General features: G+C 37.2%; 1 protein-coding gene across 1 annotated transcript in view; it reads right to left on the bottom strand.

Moving 5' to 3' along the window:
* The window catches only part of LOC107670789 (polypeptide N-acetylgalactosaminyltransferase-like 6), a 227,982-nt gene that overhangs the window by 20,793 nt on the left and 182,602 nt on the right, over positions 1–24,587 (bottom strand). The window contains exons 6-7 of the mRNA XM_016463559.1: positions 18,813–18,998; positions 11,023–11,206 (exon numbers count right to left, since the gene is read on the bottom strand). Coding sequence (XP_016319045.1) covers positions 11,023–11,206; positions 18,813–18,998 — 370 coding nt within the window. The remainder of the gene's footprint in view (positions 1–11,022; positions 11,207–18,812; positions 18,999–24,587) is intronic.

The following is a 24,587-nucleotide window of genomic DNA, read 5'->3' as shown; positions in this document are numbered from 1 at the left end:
GCTAGAAAACAAACTTTTAATATATATATATATATATATATATAAAACATACTTTCAATTAACTTTAATTTTGTAAGTTACCTGCATTTGTATTTATTACTCAATCAAAACAACCCAACTGCAGTTTGATTGATATTACTTGGAATGCACAATAATTCAAAAAAATTATTTCTTTCATGAGTTATCTGTTTTTGCAAATGAACTCTTCGAATATTGTGTCATTATTTACCTAATCTTTTTTTTCATCTGCAGAACATAGGAGATTTTGAAGAATTGTATTTGTATTTAAAGAATGTTGGAAACCAAACCATTTTGGTTAATTTCCACTGCATGGAAAACACTGAAATATTTCTCAAAATATTCTATTTTATGTCCCACATAACAAAGAAATTCATACAGGTTTGGTGTGACACAAGGGTAAGTAAATGATGCCAACATTTTGATATTTCAGTGAACTATAACACATGGAAATAAAATCCTAACCAGTTACGATGTGAAACAATTCCAGCGACAAACAATTTGTCTGTTCATGCTGAAAGTACAAAGAGGGTGTGGTGGAAAACAATCAATCACAAAACACAGCCTCTCTTTTTGTGCACTCAGCATAAAACTAAGAACACCTACATTGTATTTTCATGTCTTCTGATGCTTAATCAGGTTTGATGATTTTCACGGTTTTCCTTAAGGAACTTAAGGGATTTGCCATGAAATAGCTGTTTCTAAAATTCTACAATCAGTTTCTCCTCAGTCATTCTGGAGGTCTAAAATAGATGAGGAGTACTACTTCGGTCCAATGAGAATTCAGTGTTGGTGGGGTTAATAGTGCGACACCACAGAAATGGAAACCAACTGTCTGAATGTTAAAGCATAAAAGTGTCAGCACATTAATTAAACAGTACTGCTGAAAATGTCTTATGCTTAAAAAAATAAAAATACAATAAAAATACAAAATACAATAAATAAAATTACATATTTAGATAACATTTAGATAAACCTTCATGGCCCAATTATCTTTGAGAAAACAAGAAAGAAACAAGACAGCATTTTTGTATTGCCTTCTTAAACATTCTGTTTAAGTCACATAGGAACACTACTTCAGTCAAATGAGAATTCTGTTTGGAATGTAAACCATGTGACCAACAAAATATAACGAAACTCGGCTGGTTCGGACCAAAACAATGATACCTTTTAATGCTTAATACTTTATCGTGTTTAATCTGGTTAAGTTAGCGTAATACAATATTCTATTCAAATCTAGAAGAAAAATCTAGAATCTGGCAGCCAGATATGGCAGAAAAACCAACCAAACAAACAAACGCAAACGAGAAATGGAAAACCCAGAGTGGAGTTGAAGCGTGATTATAGAACGCTTTGAGCGAAGACGGGGAATTGCTGTCGCCCATTCTCTAAACATTAGGTGCGAAACAAGCACACACACAAACACACGCACTCTTCTTTCCGTCTGTATGTAGGACACTCTCTGGGGCAGCTTTCTCTCGGGGTCTTGAGGGACTCAGTGGGGTCTCGACCTCTCAGCCCTGTTTCACACTCATTAGCATTCATCACCTTCTCACACACTGGCCACTCTAATACTGCTCTCATTTCTATTACCATTCAGCACAGCGACCTAAATATACAAGCACACACACACACACACACACACACACACACACACACACAGAGAACGACTCCCTGAGGACATGCATGCCCCGTGTTGACAAGCCCTCTTGGTGGTCTGCTGATTCCACTGAGGCTAATAAAAAGCAACACTAAGGGGTAATTGGTGCAGGTGATTCTGTAAACTCTGCCACAATTGCCATTTTTAGAGAGAGTGTCTTGTGACTATATGGCTCTTTTTAGACTATTAATTTGTGTTATTCCTCAATTAAATACCATAATCTCTGGAAACAGACCTCAGGGGAGAGAGAGGTATTTACAAATAGAGTCACAATGATGTTTGCTCCCTTGATTTATGGTCATTATTCTGAGAGAACTAGAGAGAGGAAGAGACATAGTTTGTGCATTGTATTCTAGCTAAATGTGCTATCAGTCTGTGTGGCTCCACGTGTCTGTCCTCTGTGGATGGGCTCTAAGTTAAAGGGTCTGTTTGCTTTGTGCTCATTCTAATATAAATAATCATTTGTTCAGGCTGGTTGGAGACAGCCCTTCAGAGAAAGCCCCTAAGAGTAGCTGGCATCGATCCCTGTCTCTCCTGACATACATTCAGAGTAAGGGCGTGCAAAACAACGTATTTTTGGAAAAACTTTACTATAAGCTTTAGTTTGTTAACATTAGTGCATTCGGTATCATGGACTAACAATGAACAACAATGTTTACAGCATTTAATAATCTAGATTAATCAATCAATTATATTACTCATTTCTACATACACTAATGTTCGTTTATTAATTTTTATTTATAACGCATTAATGCTCATTTACACTTTAAATGTTAAAGTGTATTAGCACATATAGAAGTTAATATTAATACATTTACATTTCCATTTAGTCATTTAGCAGACGCTTTTATCCAAAGCGACTTTAAATATATTTATTATTTACAGTTGATATATATGTGACTATTGACACCTGCACCACTCACCGGTCTCGAGTCCCACGGAGGAGCTCCGGAAGGATAAAAGGAGGAGCTACGACAGTGAAAGACGAGAGAGGATCAGGCCTGGATTTTATTTATTTATTTTACCAGGCCTGGATTTTATATACTGTATAATTACAGTTTATAATAATAATATATAACAGTTTATTCAACTGAATGGTTAGTTTTAATTAAGGTAGTTTTTGGCCCTGATGAGGGTTACATAAGATAACACATCCGAAATAAATAATGTTTATTTTCATAGCAAACTCAACTGAAGACATTTACCACTCAACTCAATGTGAAATATTATATTAGCTACATTTATAATAAAAATGATATTTTATAAAAATACACTTGCTTTCAAAAGTTTGTGCTCAGTACATTTTTTAATAAATTATTTTATTTAGCAAGGATATATTAAATTGTTTAAAAATAACATTAAAGACGTAAAAGACTTAAAAAAATGCTGCTTTTTTAGACTTTCTACTCATCAAAAAATCCTGAAAAAAAAATTATAAAAAAAAATATCACAGTTTCCAGAACAATATTAAACAGCACAACTTTCAACATTGATCATAATAAGAAATGTTTCTTTAGCAGGAAATCAGCATATTAGAATGATTTCTGCAGGATCATGTGACACTGAAGACTTCAGCTTTGCCATCACAGGAATAAATTACGTTAAAATATATTCACACAGAAAACAGCTAAAATGTTTTACATTTTGCTTTGTTTTTAATTGTATTTTTGATCAAATAAATGCAGCCTTGGTAAGCCTTTCATACAAATGAATCTTCTTTAATACTCACTCAAGATGCATTTTTAAAATTCAGGTTGATTTTAACTCCACATAGCATCTTAAAAAAGGCAAAGCTCAAGAAACTAAAGCAAACTTCCTAAAATATTTGTTTAACGGTGACATATCATGAAAATCTGACTTTTCCAGGTTTTAAGTGCTATAATCAGGTCTTCGGTGTATCTACCAACCAAGGAAACGTGAAAAAGATTAACCCAGTAACTTTGTTTTAGTAAGCCTTTTTCTGCGTCTGAAAAAACGAGCGTATCTGATTTCGCTCCCCTAGTGGTGTTGCAAAGGGATCTCATTATAATATTACCGCCCCTTAATCTGTAGGTTTCCACCCACGGCCCCGTCATTTTGATTTCGCAAGCGACAACGGTGTACCAGCTCTAATGCCATGGCGAAAGTTTGAGCAAAACATGCTAACTGTTCTGTCCTCGGCTGCACAGACGAGCACAGAACACTATTTAGAGTCCTAGCCTCAGAGGAGACAACAGAGCAGTGGATTTATTGATTTATTTACTGTATATTGCTGCTGCCACACAGATCTAATATACACATGCGATTTATTTCCCCGCTGTTTATCTTCACAGACATAATCGACTGTTTTTGTTACTCATGTGTGTTTTTAACGTAAACTCGTGTGTGAATGAGAACGTGTGTGTTTTTAACGTAAACTTGTGTGTGAATGAGAACTTAGTTTAGTACTCACATGCTGTGACAGCTGCTTTCTATATGTGTGCACTCAGAAAACCGTATATCAGACGTTTAAACTACTATTGTTTAAAACGCATGATTTCAGAGTGATAAATATGATAATCAGAACCAAAACAGACGTTTTTTAGCAGGTACGAGCTGTAATGGCGCAGCTCTATACAGACAGAGCGCATTTAGGCCACGCCCACACCGGGGGGGAAAACAATCCAACGTTCTCCATTGACTTTCTATTGCGGGAAGCTGCCTCCTTGTCATTTCTTATAACAAAAAAAAGAGCAATGCCTAAAAACTGCTATGTGACAAGGTGTACAGTAAACAAGCTAAAAACCCCAGAACTACGTTTTTATAAGCTGTCGATCCCCCAAAAAACTAAACGAGCGTTTAGGACACAAATAGTTGTAGATGTTGGGGTATGTCATGCTGGGCCGGTTTAGTTGGATCATTTCTCAAACAAAAGGAAGGTTAGGAAAAGGGGCACTGACATAGACCAATAAAAATTTGTTTCTTAATATATCTCCTCTCAGATTCACGTAGGGTGGTGAAATAATCATTTGACATGGTTAAAAATAATGAACAGTCTTGTTGCCGATTACGTTTCCCACCAGTGGGTACAGTTCTCAGAGTAATATGACACGTTGCGCTATACTTTTGTGTCCTAAATGCTCGTTTTTTGGGTCGACAGCTTATAAAAACTTAGTTCTGGGTTTTTTAGCTTGTTTACTGTACACCTTGTCACATAGCAGCTTTTAGGTATAGCTCTGTTTTTTGTCATAAATCAGAAATGACAAGGAGACAGCTTCCCGCAATAGAAAGTCAATGGAGAGCGTTGGATTGTTCCAACGGTGGGCGTGGTTTCAGATTATGACTCGTCGCTCTGTCTCTATTCTGGAAAAGGGGGCGGAGAGCAGCAGCTCATTTGCATTTAGGCAGGCACGAAAAACAGCGTGTTTCTGCTTCCACTCAAAATAGGCATTTTCAAAATTATATAATAAATGATCTGTGGGGTATTTTGAGCTGAAACTTCACAGACACATTCTGGGGACACCAGAAACTTATATTACATATTGTAAAAAGGGGCATAATATGTCTCCTTTAAATGTGTATGGCTGTAGCACTATAGTAATTTACAGGGGATTAATTTAGGACACAGCCAGCTGTCAGCATGCTAATTAAAACACTACCACTGAAAATATCTAATGGCAAAAAAAAAACAAAAAAAAAAAACACTTAAAACATATGAGAAAATCTAGCCAACCTTCATGACCCATTCCTAATTCAAAGCATTTGTTTTCCTTGTTTTCCCTTCCTTTTTAATCATGGAAAAAGTGCCAGCCACGTAGATGCCAATCACAATTTGCATTCAAGGTCTGAGCAACATAAATCCAATTAAGTTTTCTCCAAATACAACATTTATGAAGCTTAAATGTCTTTGTGGAGCAAGGAGGACACAGGCTGAAGAGCTCATTGGCTTTTCTTTTCTCTTTCTCTCTCTCCCATCATCCCCGCTGTCCCTGTGATTTCCATAAATATAAATCCACTATTTACTCCCGTCCCTGGCAAATTCAGCAGGAAGATTTCCATTCTCAGTAGAAAAGACCTCCATTTGGAAATGTCCAATCTTGCTTGAATGGTGGGTGGGAGGGGAGCGAGTTCTGCCATAATCATCTCTTTCTGAGTCCTATTGTGCAGCTGCATATTAAATGGTTAAAGTCACACGAAACTGTGGGGGACTTAGAAGAGATTTGTAGTGGGAAATAATTTCCAATGTATTTCCTTGAAGTCAAGGTCAGAGTATGCATAAAGTGAGAGAGACACAGAAAGAGACAGAGACGGTAAGCGGAGAAAGGATTGAGTCTATTGTCATCTATCATACTTTCCAGGAATCCCATTACACCTGGAGAGAAAACGTCATACATTTGCACATTTTTTGTGAGTTCAAGGTGTCGTACACGCCAAGCAAGGGCATATGTGTGAAAGGCAAGGCCGTGAATCACTATTAAAGCATATGTACACCATGAATCCATTATTAACTTCCTCCTCAGAGAAAGGCGGAAGATTGGGGACAATGCGACCCCATTATAGAAAGCCATCGCTAATGAATAAAGGGCCAATAAGGTCTGTAATATATGGAAATAGGATCCTGCTGTTATCCTCTCCTGCCATTGACTGTGACTTCTCATCCTGGCCAGAAGGGGGCGATGTGAGGACAAGGATTCAACTTCAGCTCCGAGTTCCCTTTAGGTTGGGATAGATTCACAGACTGGGGTTATAATGTAATTTAACCCAACAGCTAACGCATGTCGCAAGGTAGCGAGGTGAATCATTCGCCGTGCTTCCATTAATGCCAATACGTTGTGTTTACTACTCTTTCTTCTTCTCTCAATCAATCAGAGAGAAGTCAGGGAAGAAAGCTCTGACTTCTCAGCGGATCAGTCATTGCACAAATGAGCTGTGATCCAGGTAGAGGGCCCGCTTTCATCTTGTAACAGGCGGTAAGATCTATATTAAGGCTTCTTAGCTGCGTACGCTTCACACATGCGAATGCGCCAGTCTATGTTGCTCAGCCAGCAGTCGAGGCGAGAGGTAATAAAGTATTAAAATAAAAGGACGGGGGATTTCGAAAGCCAGAAGGATTCTGTTCCACGGTCGAGGGCGGCTCGCAGGAGAGGCTCATTACATACCTGTCACGTCGCAAAGTTTTCCGCATCTCTCTTTCAGCGCAGATGTCTCACGGAGAACAAAAAGGGTGCGTGGAGACTGAATTTCAGCAAAATGAACTGTGTGTTATTTATTTAATGAAGTATGAGTGACCCCTGGTGATGTTGTGTTGCATCATTCATTTTTAATTTTGAGACCACGCCCTTCCCCCTTCAAAAAAACAGAAGTTTTCTCATGCTGAGAGATAAGCAGATGTATGTATGTGCGAAAATATCATATATGGTGTTAAAAAAATAAATTACAGTAAATTCCTATTCTCTGTTTTTATTTGAGCTCCATAAGATGAAGCATGTTACATCGGAACATTCTCTTGCCATTTACTGTTGCTGTCAGGAACTATCTTTTAGCAGAAGGACAGCATTTAACGAACTTGCTTCAAAAAAGTGACCTATCAATACATAAATATTTGGTTTTCATATTTTTTATTGTGGTAACCGTTTTATAAAAGCTATAAGGTACAGGTGCATCTCAATAAAACTACTTCAGTCTGTGTGCATTGAATTTATTTAATACACGAGTTTCACAATTTGAGTTGAATTGCTGAAATAAATGAACTTTTCCATGACATTCTAATTTATTGAGATGCACCTGTACTCGAGGCCTTGCTGTTTTGTGAATAAGTCACGGCTGAAGGGGTTGCAGGCACTCCGCTTTGCGTCTTGCCTAACGACGCCCAGTATTTACAGTACACGCTCAATTTACAGCACAAAAATAATACATTTATACATAAAGCTGCATGCATAAAGCATGGCAAGACCAATGGAGGAAAGAAGAATAGTGGGCAAAAACCGAAAGACAATGACAAGGACTGTCAAACACTAAGAAGGATTGTGTACAAACAACAAAGAACTACTGCTACCAGCAAACCTCAGTATCCACTCTGAAGATCCTGTTTTAAAAAAAAAACAAAAAACACAGAGAACATCACAGAGCTACATTGCTAAAACTTTCATCGCAGACGCCAATGCTAAAATCGAAAAACGATGGAGTCACGATCATAAAACCTGGATGGCTGGAGCACCAAAATGAACTTCACCCTCTGCCCTGTCCAGACAAATCCCCTCGAATATTATCAAACTACTGTAGGCAGTTTTAGAGAGAGGAGTAAGAAGCAGATTCCCTCCTTAAACATCTCTGAAGCAACTGGCAGATGTTCTTATAGACAACATTCAATTGGAGACTAGTCAAAATGTGTATGAATCTATTCTAAGATGGTTGGAAGCTGTGTTAAAGGGTTAGTTCACCCAAAAATGAAAATTCTGTCATTAATTACTCACCCTCATGTCGTTTCAAACCCGTAAGACCTTCGTTCATCTTTGGAACACAAATTAAGATATTTTTGATAGAATCTGAGAGCTGTCTGACCCTGCATAGACAGCAACGCAACTGAAATGTTCCCAAGTCCAGAAACGTAGCAAGGAGATCTGTAAAATAATCCATGTGACATCAGTGGTTCATCTGCAATAAAGTTGTTTTTTTTTCTTTTTCTTTTGCGCACAAAAAGTATTCTCGTAGCTTCATATAATTGCGGATGAACTAACCCTTTAAGGGCAAATTATGGTAAAACTGCTTAATTAGGAAATATTGACTATGTCCCAGGTGTTCACATTATTTTGTCTAGAATTTTTCTGCCTGCCTATCTAAATGTTCTAGGCACACGCTAGTCGCATGCAGTCAGTAATGCTGACAGCCCGGCAGAGTGGAACAGATATACAAAGGTGTGTTTGATCCCTGACAGGTGGGCATGGGTTGAGCCAGTGACTGCAGAAAATATGACTTGCCCTCAGGCCTTGGAGGAGGAGTGGGATGCTGGATGAACTACAGTGGGCCGTACTGGGCACAGCATACAGAAGAACCAGCAACCTGAGGGGAGGGAGAGGTCTGGAGTCCACAGAAAGTCACAGAGGTCTGAGGATAAAGCCCTGCAGCATCCCACTAATGTTAACATTCTAATCCACATGTGTGCAGCAGCAGTCATGAAAGGCTGGTTGTAAGACTGTGTAAGAGTGTGTTTTTGTTTTGGTGTACATAAGTGAGTGAGAGAGTCTTCACTCAGACTTCTGCAGAGGAGACGCAGTGCGTCTGCACATATAAACACAAACACACACTTCGCCACACTCAGGAAAGCTGATTTTCTCAAGACCTCATATCCACCCCAAAGATTAATCCACAGCTTAATGCCTGGTATGGCTAGTCTGGGGTGCAACGTGCTGTGATGTGATAGTGGACCAAAAAAAGCACGCACACACACATGCACGCACACGCACACACACACACACACACACACACACACACACACACAGGCAGACATTCACACTCCCAACACACAAGAGTGTCTCTCTACTGCAGTCATTCCCATCCAAGGGTGGAAAGATTTCAATTTTGTTTGGTTAAAACTATAAAACACAAGTTATGACTTCAAAAATTAAAATTAAAAATAAAATAAAATAATGTTGACAAATATAATCTTGTGATTTTTTCCCCCAGCAATTAATCACTAAACAATTTTAAGGAAAGAGATCAATATAGTATGTGTGAGGCAATTTATGTGGATGACACTTACAGCAGAACATATTTGCATATACAGTATAAAGTAGAAATAGATTTCTTTCTCTGCTCATATCGCTTGCACTTCCTGAGAAAACAACTAATTTTTTTACCCATTTGACTGCATCAAATGTCTCAAATCAAACTAAATCTAGTTATAAAATAATAGATTCAATATTTCTCAAATGGCTTCAATTTACTCAAATTGTCTCAGTTTGAGCTACTTGGTGTGTGAGTTTTTCACCCACTGTTTTTAATTTAATTTAGAGTGAATTATTGCAATAATGGCCATATCTAGTATAATCAGCATTAGAAGAAACACATTTCTGATTAGCTGGAGATGACTCGAAGCCTTCTGATGGGGCTGTGAGGGCACATCAGACAAATGAAAAAAAAAATGTAGTGAAAAGCTGCTTGTGACGCTGAAGGTTACTAATACTAAACTCTGAATCATAGATTGACATGAGCTGTGGTAGAAAACTGGTAAAAAACGTTTACATGTGAACATTGAAACACAATGGATCAGTATGGAAATGAAAGCCTTGGGATTAAGGCTCCTGGCTAATAATTGAGGGTATCATAAGTGCAGGTCACTGGTCAGAGAGACATTTCATATATCCTCTATTCATGCCCCACAATACAGGTTTAATGAGGTCAATCACAATGTCTCGGTGCAGATATAAATGAGATTTTGAAACAGACTGGCAGATCAAAAGGTAAAGCAAATTGGAGAGGGAACAATAAAGAATAAAAAGGAAGTCAGAAAGAAAATAAAAAAATTCAAATTGCAGGAATTTCATTGAACACAAAAATTAAAAATTGAAAGGGCAGCACATATGTTTTTTTGATTCACCAAAAAATTAAAAAAAATCTCTGCAAAACTGTCCACTGTATAATTATCAAGACATATGTTTTTTAGGATCATTTATTGGATCAATTTGCTCAATAATTTGTGATTTGGAAGAATATATGGTGTGTTTGTGTTTCTGTATCTCAAACTGTAGGGAACGGCATTAAAAAGAGTAGAAAATGTGAATGTGTAAATATTCACATATATGAATATTTATATAATATTCTAAATCTCTTTACTTCAATTTTGAAAACTGATCAACAAACAAAGATAACTGTTTAAATATTATATAATATTATAATATTACAAACAACTTCTAATGCAAAAAAATGTTTTTTCTTTGATTTCTTCAACTTTGTATTCATCAAAGAATCCTGAAGACAATTCTGAAGGATCATGTGACACTGAAGACTGGAGTAATGGCTGCAGCTTTGACATCATAGCAATAAATAAGATTTTAAAACAAAATATTAATATAAATATTAATAAAATAATATTTCACAATATTACTGATTTTTTTCTGTAATTTTTTTTAATGAATTAAATGAAGAATGTGCTTTTTCATTCCACTGCACTACTTTTACATTATTTATCTATGTGAACATGCTAGACAGACTTGTTTGCCTGATGCACTTGAATCTTTTGGGTCTCACAGTGTGTCTATTATTTGTAAAAACTTTTTTTATTTTTATAAATCATTTCAAGTAAAAATAACTTTTTATCTGGCCCCTTGAGGAGTATAAGAGACTTTATTTACGTTGGTAATTAACAGTGTAAGACTGATTTCACTCACTCGTATGGGTCGCTGGGGTCTGGTCCTTGTAGTTCAGATGGGATGGGAATGCGTTTATAGTACATCTCCCAGTCAAAGGCTCCCCTCATGGCGTCCCCTGCCTGTGCCTCGTATCCAAAGTGGTTATGGTCAATCACGTCTATCATGGGACACACAATGGTTTTGGGGTTCTGTGCGATCTGGTCTGCAGGCAGAGGGCAAGGAGAGAAAAGGAGAAGAAAAGTTAGGTAAAGCTAGAAATCTTCCATTTCCGTCTCTTCACAAAGAGGAGAAGAGGAGAGGAAAGAAAAGAAGGGGGAGGCAGCGCCTCTCAGGAGTCGCCCTCCTCTCCTGGATCACTTGCTCTCCTTCGCTCTGCTTGGCTGAGTGTGGTGACCCTGTGAAATTTAAAGCCGCCATAGCCGCCCGGCGATTAGAAACAATTACAGCGCTTCAAAGTAGGTTTGCTCCATGGAGGGCCGAGCAGAAAGGACCCTCGGCCCTTAACTCTATCTCTGTCAGTCAGCAGCCGCTAAGCCGTCCCAGATCTGTCACCCACACTCTCCCTCAACCCCACTGCAGTACTGGACCATGGAGATCGCAGAGAGAAAGCAAAAGAGAGGGAACAGACCTGGAACATGGGCTTTAAAACACATCACCACACACCTTAAACAAATACATCATGAAGATTAAACTCAAGAGCTGTCTCTGTCTGTCTGAAACTGAGGCTGCAATGACCATTGCAAGACTCAGTGCTTTAGTCATACTCACAATGATAATTCCTGATGAATGATCATTTTGTTTTAGAAAAACAAAGACTTTGTGGGGAAGTCGTGGCCTAATGGTTAGAGAGTCGGACTCGTATCCCAAAGGTTGCGGGTTCGAGTCTCGTACCAGCAGGGATTGTAGGTGGGGGGAGTGAATGTACAGCACTCTTTCCCACCTTCAATATCACGAAGGTGCCCTTGAGCAAGGCACAAAATGGCTGCCCACTGCTCTGGTTGTGTGTTCACGGTGTGTGTGTGCACTTTAGATGGGTTAAATGCAGAGCACTAATTCCAAGTATGGGTCACCATACTTGGCCACATGTCACGTCACTTTCACTTTTAAAATTAAGTCTCTTAAAACACACTTTACTAGACTTTTATGAACTTGGTTTTTATCCAAGGCAACTTACATCGCATACAAATGAGATATTTCATGAGTCTATATGCATTATTTGGCAATAAAACCTGACTTTGGCATTGCTATAGCACTATGCTCTGCTGTTTGAGCTATATGATTTATTGATTGATTGATATACATTTTTATTCAGCATGGCTGCATTAAATTTATGAAAAATGACAGTAAGGATATTTGTATTTCTCTTCCAAACAACATTTTTTCTATTCATCAAAGAATCCTCAAATAGCACAACTGTTTTCAACAATAATTACAAGAAATGTTTCTTGAGCACCAATTCAGCATATTAGAATGATTTATTTTTTCCCCCTGAAAGTAATGAAAATTCCCACCACAGCGTAATTTCCACCACATCTCAAATTATGCATTAATTAACATTCTTTGATGGAAATTACACGTTTGTCTTGCTAATAGCAATTTTAAAAAGTGTCTTAAATACCTAAAATAATATTTTCATGCATTTTGAATAATTCAACAAAATTATGCAGCCTGAATGGAAAAAGTTTAACACTAAAAATAAATTTTTTTTTGTATGTTTTCTATATTTTCACACATCATGTCTTGTTTCATATTAAGCTCTTCATATTTCCTGAAAAACTGATATTTGATATTTTTACACAATAAATATTGAAACTGTTTATTTCACTGTTATTTAGATTATAATAGGTTTAATACATTAAATGCAACAATTAGTATTTTTATATTTTTATTATGAATTGTCATAGTTTAAGATTTAAAGTCTAAGGGCCAGATTTACTAAACAGTGCAAATTAGCGGCAACCATTGTTAATTTCGTTGACGAATAATTTTTGTCATAATTTTCGTCAACGACATTTTTTTTCACCGACGAAAACAAGACGATGACGAAATAAAACTCGTTTTGAATGACAGAAACTATGAAGAAAATCTATTGACATTTTCGTCAACAAATAAAAATGAGACGAAAATGTTAGGGAGGGACGATTTGGGAAGACATTCGTTCAGGACGAATCTGCTGCGTGGTTCGGCGTTTAGATGCGTACATATGAAGCATAAAAAGTACAAAAATGTCGATATCTGGGAGTAAGAGAAGAGCAGACATATGGATAAATCTGACAATGCAAAAGAGAACTCAATTCGTTCCGAAGGTGCACACACAGCACAGAAGCAGCGCCTCTCACACAGCACATGAGTACTCTTTCGCATCTCATAAACGGAGAAATACATACAAAATTATGTCGAATTGTCTGTTTTGACGAGTATTCACGTAAACACACTCGGTTATGTCTTATGTGAACATAAACAGTTGGGAGAATATTGGACGTGTATCAGTACATTGCATCCGTGTATCCAGTTTTAAAGAGACAGCAGCCTAATTTAGTTGCAATTGTCTGTGGCATTGATGTTAATCAAGCAACAAAAGAAAGACAGAAAATCACGCACTGCTCTTGACTGAATCACTTTAGTAGCCCTAAAGACTCATCTAAATGTATTTATAGAAATAAATATGTCTGCCTGAAATAATGAAGAATGTGGTAAACAAGTTGTTATAAAGAATGAATAATTAACCTATATAACCATTTGTATTTCATTGAAAAGAAGACCATGCTCTTGTTCTTTATGAGAAGTGGTTTTATTTAATTTTAACATAAAGGCATGTTGTGTGTCACCGCAGTTAAATCGGTGTCTATCATGATAAAACCTTAATATCAAACCTAGTTAATTTGGAAACCCATTAGATTTTAGCCGATTAAATTTACTGTAGATTTAGTCGACTAAAAATCTTATGCTATTTAGTCAACTAAAACTAGACTAAAACAAAAAAAATTCAGATGACTAAAATATGACTAAAACTAAATGGCATTTTAGTCAAAAGACTATGACTAAAACTAAATCAAAATTTGCTGTCAAAATTAACACTGGCGCCAACGCGCTATTCCAAAACAGGGAAATCTCTATGGGTGATTTACTGACAATGCGCAAATTAAAGAACAGGCGCAACATCTCATTTACATATCAATCAATGCAATATACCAAGCGCAGCGCAAATTAGCATAGCTGCAAATAAGCAGAGCTGATGCTCATCAGGTGCGGGTGATCTACTTACAACACAGGCACAAAATAGTTAAAGACATGCTTTTTTTGGGTGGTAAATAATGGCGCAAATACCAGTAATTTGACGAGCGCAAACATTAGTAAATCGCGTTGCGTGATTCATTTTAATACTCTCCTCCCATAAATTTTGCGTCTGCAAGAGAAATTCCTCCAAATGCATATTCAATAAGGTCAGGCGCAAAAATAACTGTGTCCACGCCTTTTCAGCGCTAATTCTTCACTGCGCATCTTTAGTAATTCCTGACAGTACTATTTTAACACCAGAAGACTAACGCCTAAGTGTGGGAGAAGGGTTATAGTAAAATCAATATGCAAAAGGCATTTGAAAAGCAGCAAAAATAATGTTGAAATTATGGTAAAACTTTTCCAAGACCCTTTTAAAGTGATCATCATATAACACAAATTCAGCAAGTTGGAATAAGGTGCATGTAGGTTGTATGTTTTTTGAATACTAGTCATCAACCTTCACAAACATCCAGCATCCATCCATATGATGTGACAGCAACCAAAACAATGTCCTCTCCACTGATAACTGGTGTGTGGTCAGAACAATTTAGCCAGTTCTCAGGAGGTCTCCCATCCAGATACTAGTCAGGCTCAACTGGGCTTAGTATTAGTGGATAGCCAGTCAAGAGCTGTGGGGCTATAATCTGTTGGCTTTCTCCTGCAGCAGACAATTTTCTGTGTGAAAATGTCACTATGTGTCTGTATAGTGAATACAAGCAATTCTGTTAGTATACCGGTAGCTTAACTACAACTAAGCACAAATTACAAGAATACACATGTATTGCAGTGCAATGCTACAAATAGCTGTTATGATTACATGAAGAATTTACTGTCGGCTTTGTGTCATTAGTTAGGATAGAGGACGTTTTCTGTCGAGAGCTGTTGGCTTTGCATTTGTTTATGTGTGTGTGTGTCAGTTCAAGAACAGGCTTTCCTAAACAGCTACCGCACAAACAACCACCTGCGTTCTCCTGCCAACACTCACATATCATGCCTTTGTTTTCTCTCTGGCACCGAGTATCCACTTTCCTACCATAAGAACCCGCACTGCTGTGGCGCTTACTGGGGCTGAATCCTTTGTTTGATTCTTTATCCTGTTGTAGATATCTAATGTGAAAACCAAGGACTCCATCTGCCGTCTGCCCAGTTGACGAAGACAAATGAAGAAGAATTTAGAGGACGACTAAGGAGAGATTTCGGAATTAGATTGGACTGATTTCTGTAAGAGTAGCAAAACAGCATCAAACCAGACAGACCAGACTGCACATTGTAACAACATTTCAGTGCATTTCTAAAACAATTTGAAGACAAAGGACACAAAGATCACACTTAGGAGGACACAATTCCGGCACAAAGAAATTTCAGTTGTCCTGGAGATGGTGGATGTTTCTATAGAAGACATAAGCTCTATTCAAAGGGGAATAATTTTCTCTGAGGTCAGCTTAATTTCTGTTTCTCAGACATACTTTATGAGTATGAATCACACATGCTTGTGCATTTTCACACAACCTTAGTAAAAATTACAGAGGAAATTACTGTTTTTCAGTGGTCCTCTGATAAAATTTAATACCGTCTGGATACGAATGTCTGTGATGGCTCATTTTCACATGAATGCTTCTCCTCATTTATTTTGACTGTCGTTGAATCCTGTAGCTAAAGCTAAATTTCACGTTGCACTGTCTGGTGCACCTTTAATACAACTTTCTAGGTAACAGTTGGTGGCACAAGTGCTGTTGGCATGCCATCTGACAAAAAACGATAATTAAATTAATAAGGAGAGCAGGGTTCAGCATCAGAAATGATTTTCATTTTAATTTCTTCCCTTAACTGATTTGTTTTAAAGATGTCTGTTATGATCAGAATTTATTGTAATATGTGCAGCATTTATTGTAAAATGTGCTCAGCATTTATTTTACTGTAAGGCTGCATTTATTTGATCAAAACACAGTAAAACAATATTTTGAATTATTATTAAAATTTAAAATAAGTGTTTTATATTATATATTTTAAAAGGTTAAAAATGTATTCCTGTGTTGCAAAGCTGAATTTTCAGCAGTCATTACTCCAGTCTCTAGTATCACATGATCTTGCAGAAATCAGAATTCTAATATGCTGATTTGCTGCTCAAGACACATTTTTTAATATTATCAATTAAAAAAAATGGGTAACACTTTATTTTAAGGACCAATTCTCACTATTAACTAGTAGCTTATTAGCACGCATATTGGATGTTTATTAGTGCTTATAAAGAACATATTAATGACTTATTCTGCATGACCATATTTTAGATCCCTTAATCCGACACCATACCTAAACTTAACAACTACATTACTATAAAAAAGCAGCAAATTAGGATTGTTACCATCATTTGAGCTGCCTAATGTATTTGTGGAAACTATGACACATTTTTTTTCTGGGCTACTTTAAAGAACATTAAGTTCAAAAGAACAGCATTTATTTGAAATAGAAATCATTTGTAACATTATAAATGTCTTTATTGTGACTTTTGAACAATTTGAATGCATCCTTGCTGAAAAAAGCCTTTAAAAATTGTACTGACCCCAAACTTTTGAAAAAATATATATACAGTAAGTATAGTTTATTTCATTTGTTTTTGTAATGCATGTATCCAGAGCACATAACGGCCACATCCAGACAACCATTCCATCCTTACTAAAAACTGCAGACATCACAGTACCATCATGAAAATCACAGACATTCTGTATTAATAACTCTTACTCAAATGTTATTTAGAAAACCAATCTAGTCTGAATAGTGCTGTGGATTTACACTCCCTCAAAATAAGCACTGCTCATGACAGTTACACCAAATAAGGCAAGTAAGAATGAGAGCACTAAAGCACGAGTGGTCAACGTCTGTCCTGGAGAGCCTCAGTCTTGCAAAGTTTTGTTCCAACTTTGGTAAAAACTCACTTGCCTGTAGCTTTCTAGTAACCATTAGACATTGATTAGCTTGTTCAGATGTGTTTGATTAGGGTCGGAACTGAACTCTGCAGGACTGTAGCTCAACAATGGCCACCCCTGTATTAGTATATTATATATTATATTATATATATGTATGTATGTATTTATGTATGTGTTTATATATATATATATATATATATAAAAACAATAAATAAATAAAATAGTGGAGAAAATCACAAAGAACCTGGCCTCTAGAAGTATTTTATCTGTTTACAACATAGTGATAAAAAAAAACCTTCAGTAAAATGTTCTGAGCTATATAAATAAATAAATGAATAAATAAAAAAAAAATTATAAAAAAAATAAATAAGCATCCTAATTAAAAATTAATTAGGATGCAATGACACATGAAGCACTGCGAATGACATTAAATAAATAGTTATTTCTTTTCTTTTTTTTTTCAAATGTATATCAAAATATCTCATTATATAAAATGTTTTATAAGCCCAGAGTCTTTTATTGATTACAACATTCACAATGTTTCATGGAAGTGTGTTTATGCTTTTTATTTTTTTATTTTTATTGGGGTTCTTGATCTCATGGTAACAGTGACTTCTGTTATTGGCAGAATCAAGGAGGACTTCTCTTTTACAATTATGAGTAATGTAAATTACTCTTTTTTTATTTAAAAAAAAATCTCTATAGGAGGACAGTAATGAGATTTTTACTCCCAGAACCAAGCTACTGTATGCCATAATTGCTGGGGAGTTCTTGATAAAACAAAGTACCATTTGTGCTTGTGCAAAAGTTTGTTTCCTTTGGTCATTCCATTTTGGCATGAAACCTAGGCGTATCTGGCCAAACATAATTTATAAATAGTCTGATTGCATCCTATCTATCAAGCAATGGTCTGATGAGAAGATGGAGCCCAGTCCTTCACATTACAGATCAGAGCTCTGTTTCAAATAGCCTGCGACACAGTACCTGCCGTGCGCTTGTGCATCAGCTCCACTCTAATCATACATGCCATGCCGCATCCCAGCATGCCTCTCAAAGGCCATACACAGCTCACTGTAACCAATTAGATCTCGCCGTGCTGTGCCCACATCTCTGAGATGACCGCCTGATGTTCAGCCCAGCAAAAAAATAAAACGACAGATCAAGCCTACTAACTAAAAACCAAGCTTGCATCAGATCAGTAAGCATCGATATGTGCAAAACATTTGCTGAAGTAGGCATTTTAAAACATCTTATAACAGGGTCATGCTCATCAAAAGCCGTCTGGATTTGCAATGCTCATGTGGTGCAGCGGGATACGCTATAGATTCTATCCTCAATGAGTCTGAAAACAAGCCACAGACAAGAAACAAGGAGATGGAGGATTTTTGTTTTTTTTTAATCAACTGACTGCAGGGGGAAAGACTTTGGACGGGAAAAACCAATTGAATTTTGAAATTGCTAGATTCAAAAGAGAAAGATAAGCAGTTTTTTTTTTTCAGGGGAAAACATTTTCAGTGGCTTGTGTTTTCTCACAGTGATAAAAAACAGAGAAATCTGTGGCTACGTGCTGCCTCCAGGGTAGGCAGTTTTTTTATCTGGACTCACCGAGCAGGGGCGGCAGCCAGTTGATGTTGGCTTCACAGTGAGAATCCAGGAAAGTAAGGACTTCTCCTCTAGCCACCGACGCTCCCAGCAGCCGTGTGCGGATCAGACCCTCTCGCTTCTTGGTGCGCACGATACGGACCTTAGGAAATCTGGACATGTACTCCTCCAGATGCACCCTCAGGTGCTCTGAAAAAGTGGCAGAGGAAAAAAAGACAGAGATTACTAGAAAGAATGCACCGGGAAGAAAGGAAATGACATAAGTCTAGGCTTGTGTTCTGTTAAAGGAAAAAGGAGGGAGATTGATTGTGTGTTGCGGTGCAGTGGTGCGGTAATTTAATCTCGGAATTGTTTCTCTATTCTCGTGGCCCCATTCAAGGGCATTAATGTTTAACACCCCATAAGATTCCACCGTTGTTAACACTTAAATTAATTGCTGAATGTCTTAGTTTCTAGAATATTAATCAGAACAAACAGACCCAATGTTAATTCTTTGGCTAAACTTAATTCAATTGCAGTGGTTCTACATGTTGGAAATGAGTTTTCATAACCAAAAATTACAATGAAGGCTCGACTCAAACACTTTGCACAATGCAAGTAAAGAAACTTAGTTGATTGAATAAGTACCAATAATAGTAGATGTGAGTAATTCAAACGTTTTCAGGTTAGTTACAGCGAACATTAAACTCTAAAATGTCTCCCTGTTTTTTTCATTCAAAAACAAAATAATATTTAATTTATTCTTCTGCTCCAGTCAGATGCAAAGCATCACGGGATCTAGAACTCCACTGACCTGTTTCAGTCAATGCAATAAAAATGATTCATGTAGTCACACAAATGGATTAAGTAAATTTCCATTTTACAAAACTGAACATAGTGAAATGATGACAAAATGCTCAAGAATTGCTGCATTAGCTCATTCAATTTATATATATTTTATGCCCAACACTGCTACATTTGGAAATCAGCTTTCAATGCAATGTTTTTCAGCCAATATGAATGCACAAACATCTTTAATTATGTGAATGAGGTAAACCCAAACGAAAAGCGAAACAGATGGAAAAAGTAGATTTTCTCAGTGTTAGTCAGGGAGTGGGTAATGTATTTGACCCCTTTCAGTGACAGCACAAAGAAACAGCAAAGGCAGTCATTTCAAAAGGAAAAAAAATGGAGGGAAATCTTATCTTTCCACACATTACTGTTTGTTCATTTTCAGAAGCAGCAGGAGTTTACTGCAGCTTGTCGACCGTTTGCATATTATTCAAATACAAAGCATTAATACCTACACAAACTCAATCACCGCTTCCCAGCTGCTGTGTCTGTGCATGAGTGTGTGCGTGTGTCAATGTGACTTTGTGTGATTAGGTGCTTTGGAGGTACCAAATACATGGGCTTTGGATTACCACCAATAACATAAATCCATTAGGTACAGCAGCCATGTGTTGATGGAAGGTTTGAACTGGAAGGACTGGTGAATTTCTTCATTACATACGAAAGCTGTGAAGCAGGCATCAATAAAGTTATGCACATGAAAAGAGTCACGCTTTGACTGAAAGGTTTGTGTGCTATGCTTGACTTCAAGAAGGAATCGTTCATACATTTAAAAACCTCTAAAGTTTTCACGTTAAAGATGCTATAATGGTTCTTCCTGCTTCATGAATCCTGAAAGAGATGTCTTCAAATCAAAACACTATACAGGTGCATCTCAATAAATTAGAATGTCATGGAAAGAGTTGATTAGCTGATTGGCATGTCACCATATTCTAATTGGTTGAGATAGTGAATTGGTGGGTTTTTGTTAAATGTGAGCCAAAATCCTCACAATTAAAAGAACAAAAGACTTAAACTACTTCAGCCTGTGTGCACTGAATTTATTTAATACACAAGTTTCACAATTTGAGTTGAATTACTGAAATAAATGAACTTTTCCACGACATTCTAATTTATTGAGATGCACCTGTATATTTTTTTCAAAGCACACAAACAATGTTTGACAAAATGCATCTATAAACAGCTGATATACATCCACAACAGCTGTGGTGTTCCTAATAGGAATGAGCATGAGCACTTGAGAACTAGAGTACTCAGAAATGACAGTAATGATCTGTAACTACTTTCTTTTTTTTCATCCAATTATATACAAACACGTCAAAAATAGTTTTCCATTTAATAGTTTCAGTTACTTACAGTGCATGCATAATTTCTAAGCCAATGAGCATTTCATTGTCATGGTCATGCCTTTATTTATAATTTGTGTTTATAATGTGCTTGAAAAAATAAGATCAGAATATCAACTTGCCTAATAATTATGCAATTCTGTAGGCTTGAAATGCAGAAGGAATGTATATAAGCCATAATTTCCACTGAAACCTAATAATGTGTGCACACCAAAAGAGAAGCGAATATTTGTATTACGTTACATGGTCTTTTTCCTGCCACTCGCATGAATAAAAACATAATAATGCTGTCTTCCATTTTCTGATACAATCGGACATGTAAAATTGGACATGTCAATAAGCTCTTCGCTGATTGGCTTGCGTGACAATACGTCTTGTGAATTTCTCGCTCAAGTTGAAATTTTTCAACTTGCATTGACGATGCGATTGAGACGAATATCGTGTGTTTGCAGCAATCGCGACGCCCAATTTGCGTCATTCACTTTGCCTGGTGTGAATTTGCGTCTATTCACGTCCTTGCATTGACTTTGTATGTAATCTACTCACAAAAATAATTACATTCACTTTTGGTGTGCACACACGATAACTCTACAGAGCTTTGAAAATACTGCAACAACATTGTCTCAACCAATTGTGTGAGTTTGGGGTGGGCTGTTTATCTAAACCAGTGGCAATATGCAGGAGTGTTCAGGAAACCTGTATGAAAACAATCATTAATTTTATTTTAAATCTGAAAATGTTAATCAATACATTTAATTTCGAAAATAAGTAGCACAGTGATCTGTTGTTTTTCCCTTTTGTTTTTAAGGGAGAATTTATTTAACAATAAACCCATGTGGCATGATATTTACACCTATGATGTCTACACACCTCCGGTAAACTCCAAAAAAGACCCATTGTGTCAGAAATGCAGCACTGACATATTTATTTTTAATATGGCACTGAAAAGATTGGCAACTTAATGACAGTAGCACTTCAGACCCTCAGAGAGTTTCTGGTTTGTGTACAGAGAGCTCACTGCAGGCCCCCAATGCAATTATAAACAACCCAAACAGAGCAGGCCATCTGTGATGAAAAATAAAAGAGTATATTAGCCGATGGGGAGACAGTATGTGGGGCGTTCATCTGGTGGACGTCTAACAGCAATGTGTGTGTGGTGTGTGTGTGTGTGTGCATGCGTGCTTGTTTCTCTTGTTCAGTTCTTTCAGGCCAAAGGCCAAACTCACTTCAGGGAACCTCTAGCTGCATCCTCACTGTCTACTAAACTCCGACAAAGTCACCTGCCAGCGCAAAAGTTGCATTCAAACCTTTCTTTTTGTTGCTTTCCCTCTCGCTCTCTCTGTTCTTCTCAACTCCCAGGGTGTCTGGCCTTCAAACAAATGGCCCCAATAAAAGTGACAGCCTCAAATATGCCACTACTGCCACTGCACTCTGATCCCACTGAGCTGAGGTGGGGAGGAGACTCGCAAAACTTTTCCAGGCTGCTGTTTTTAGTGTAAGTGGCTCACAGAAGCAAAAGTGTCGGGTGGGTTTTCTCTCTCTCTTTTTCCATGTCCTACGAGCGCTTGATTAAACGAGGTCATAAATCATTGGTGCTGATGCGTGGCAGGCCGAGCAGTGGGGAAGGAAGTGACAAATAAACAGTTATGTGGAAAAGGCAAAGTTTCCCAATATGGCTGACAAGCCATGATGAAGGGCAGGCGCATTCTCTCCTTTGATGGTTTGCAGACAGACCTCTCTGGGCCACTACCTTCCCAACCTGGGTGAAAAATTTAATTTTTCTCTTTCCCTGGTGGTCGGTCTGTCATTAAGACAGATGGTCGAGAACCACTTGCCCCGTTCAAGGTTTTGATCGTTTTTGAGACAGAAGCACATCTTCCCGCACTGTACCCTTCAAATCACATTCAAATCAACACTGGTGAGATGTGAGACTCTCTGAACAGTGCTTCATTAGAGCTTGTTTCTTTGATACGAGAGCTGCGGAGGGGCTAAAATTACCACTGTCTCTGCAATTCAGACTTAACGAGCCAGAGATTCACACCAATGAGTCACTTGCTTTAATTGTTGCTGCGTTACTGCATGAACTCACTCAGAACCATATTGTTTTACTGGTGCGGTTGGTAATAGGAAGACAAAAGAATATCCCCTATTATTAGCTGAGAGGCATAAAAGATAATAATTGCAGCTCTGACCATATGGTGCCCTTTGGTATCCTTTTTTTGCAAACTATCAAAGGACACTGATCATTAATGTGAGTTTCTAAGGTTATTTGGGGGTGAGGGGGTGTCATAATAAAAAAAAAAGAAAAAAGTAGCACACAGAATATCTAATAGGGTCATGACACACAATTGAGCCACACATACATACAAAGAACAATGTGAAAATTTGCTTTTCAAAGACCTCACAAGAGTTCAAATTCTGAAGTTAATTAGGAACATAAATATGCAAGCTTGTACAACAAAAACAGCTGGATGCAAAAGACATTGTGTTTGTCTGTGGATGTTTGTGTGTTATGTGCAATTACAGACACTGTAGAAATGCTGCTGGGAAACTAATATAGGATTTATTGGAATTAATCATATTTATTCTACACTGAAGCAGATTTCTTTTGCTTCAGAATGCACTACGTTAAAAAAAATATATTTTTTTAATTAAGAAATCATTCCAATTCAAAATCACTGTTTCTACTGTATTTTAGCCAAATAAATGCAGCTTTGGTGAACATAAGAGACACTTTTCAAAAACATGAAAAAAATGTTGCTGACCCCAAACTTAAAGGGATAGTTCACCCAAAAATCTTTATGTACGCACCCTAAAGTTGTTTCAACCCTGTATAAGTTTAAAAATTGATGGTCCCTATTGACTTCCATAGTATTTTTTCCATACTATGGAAGTCAATGGGGACCATCAATTGTTTGGTTACCCACTCTCTTCAAAGTATATCTTCTTTTGAGTTCAACAGAAAAAAAGAAACTCATACAGGTTTGGAATAACTTGAGGGTGAGTAAATGATGACACAATTTCCATTTTTGGGTGAACTAGCCCTTTAATGAAAAAGGCACGTACACATTCACGAGAATGAAAGAGGAAAACTCCCGCGGCGAGTAGAAAGGTTGGATGTGTTGCTTAATGTTAAGGAGTTCGTCTCTGGTAAAACTTATAGAAGAAGAATGACAAAACACAGAACAAACAAACAAAAACAATAGAAGAATCGCGGAGCTCAGCGTCCTTGCTGCCATTTGCGGCGCCATGCTGGTATCGAATGTGTACGTGCCTCCGGACGCGTGCGTGTGCGCCGCGATGCAAAAGCTCGCCGAACAAATAGGAAGCTCCTGTCGTCAAGTCAAATTCCTTGTGTGTGTAAACATACTTGGTAATAAAGCTCTTCTGATTCTGATTCTAATAAAACATTAGTATATGTAATTTCCTTCACTTAAAGAGCAGGTCATATGTTTTTTTAAAGTGTTCTAATATTGTGTTGGAGTCCCCTACAACAGATTTAAATGCATCTAAGGTCAGAAAACACTAATTTTCCCAGAATATACATTTATACATAGAGTCATTTGTCCATGATTTCGAAACGGTTCGTTCGATTAAGTTC

Source organism: Sinocyclocheilus anshuiensis, unplaced genomic scaffold (genome assembly GCF_001515605.1).
Source record: "Sinocyclocheilus anshuiensis isolate Anshui unplaced genomic scaffold, SAMN03320099.WGS_v1.1 scaffold145, whole genome shotgun sequence".
NCBI lineage: Eukaryota > Metazoa > Chordata > Actinopteri > Cypriniformes > Cyprinidae > Sinocyclocheilus > Sinocyclocheilus anshuiensis.
The sequence above is the reverse complement of the archived record's forward strand: the minus strand, read 5'-3'. Positions and strand labels throughout refer to the sequence as shown.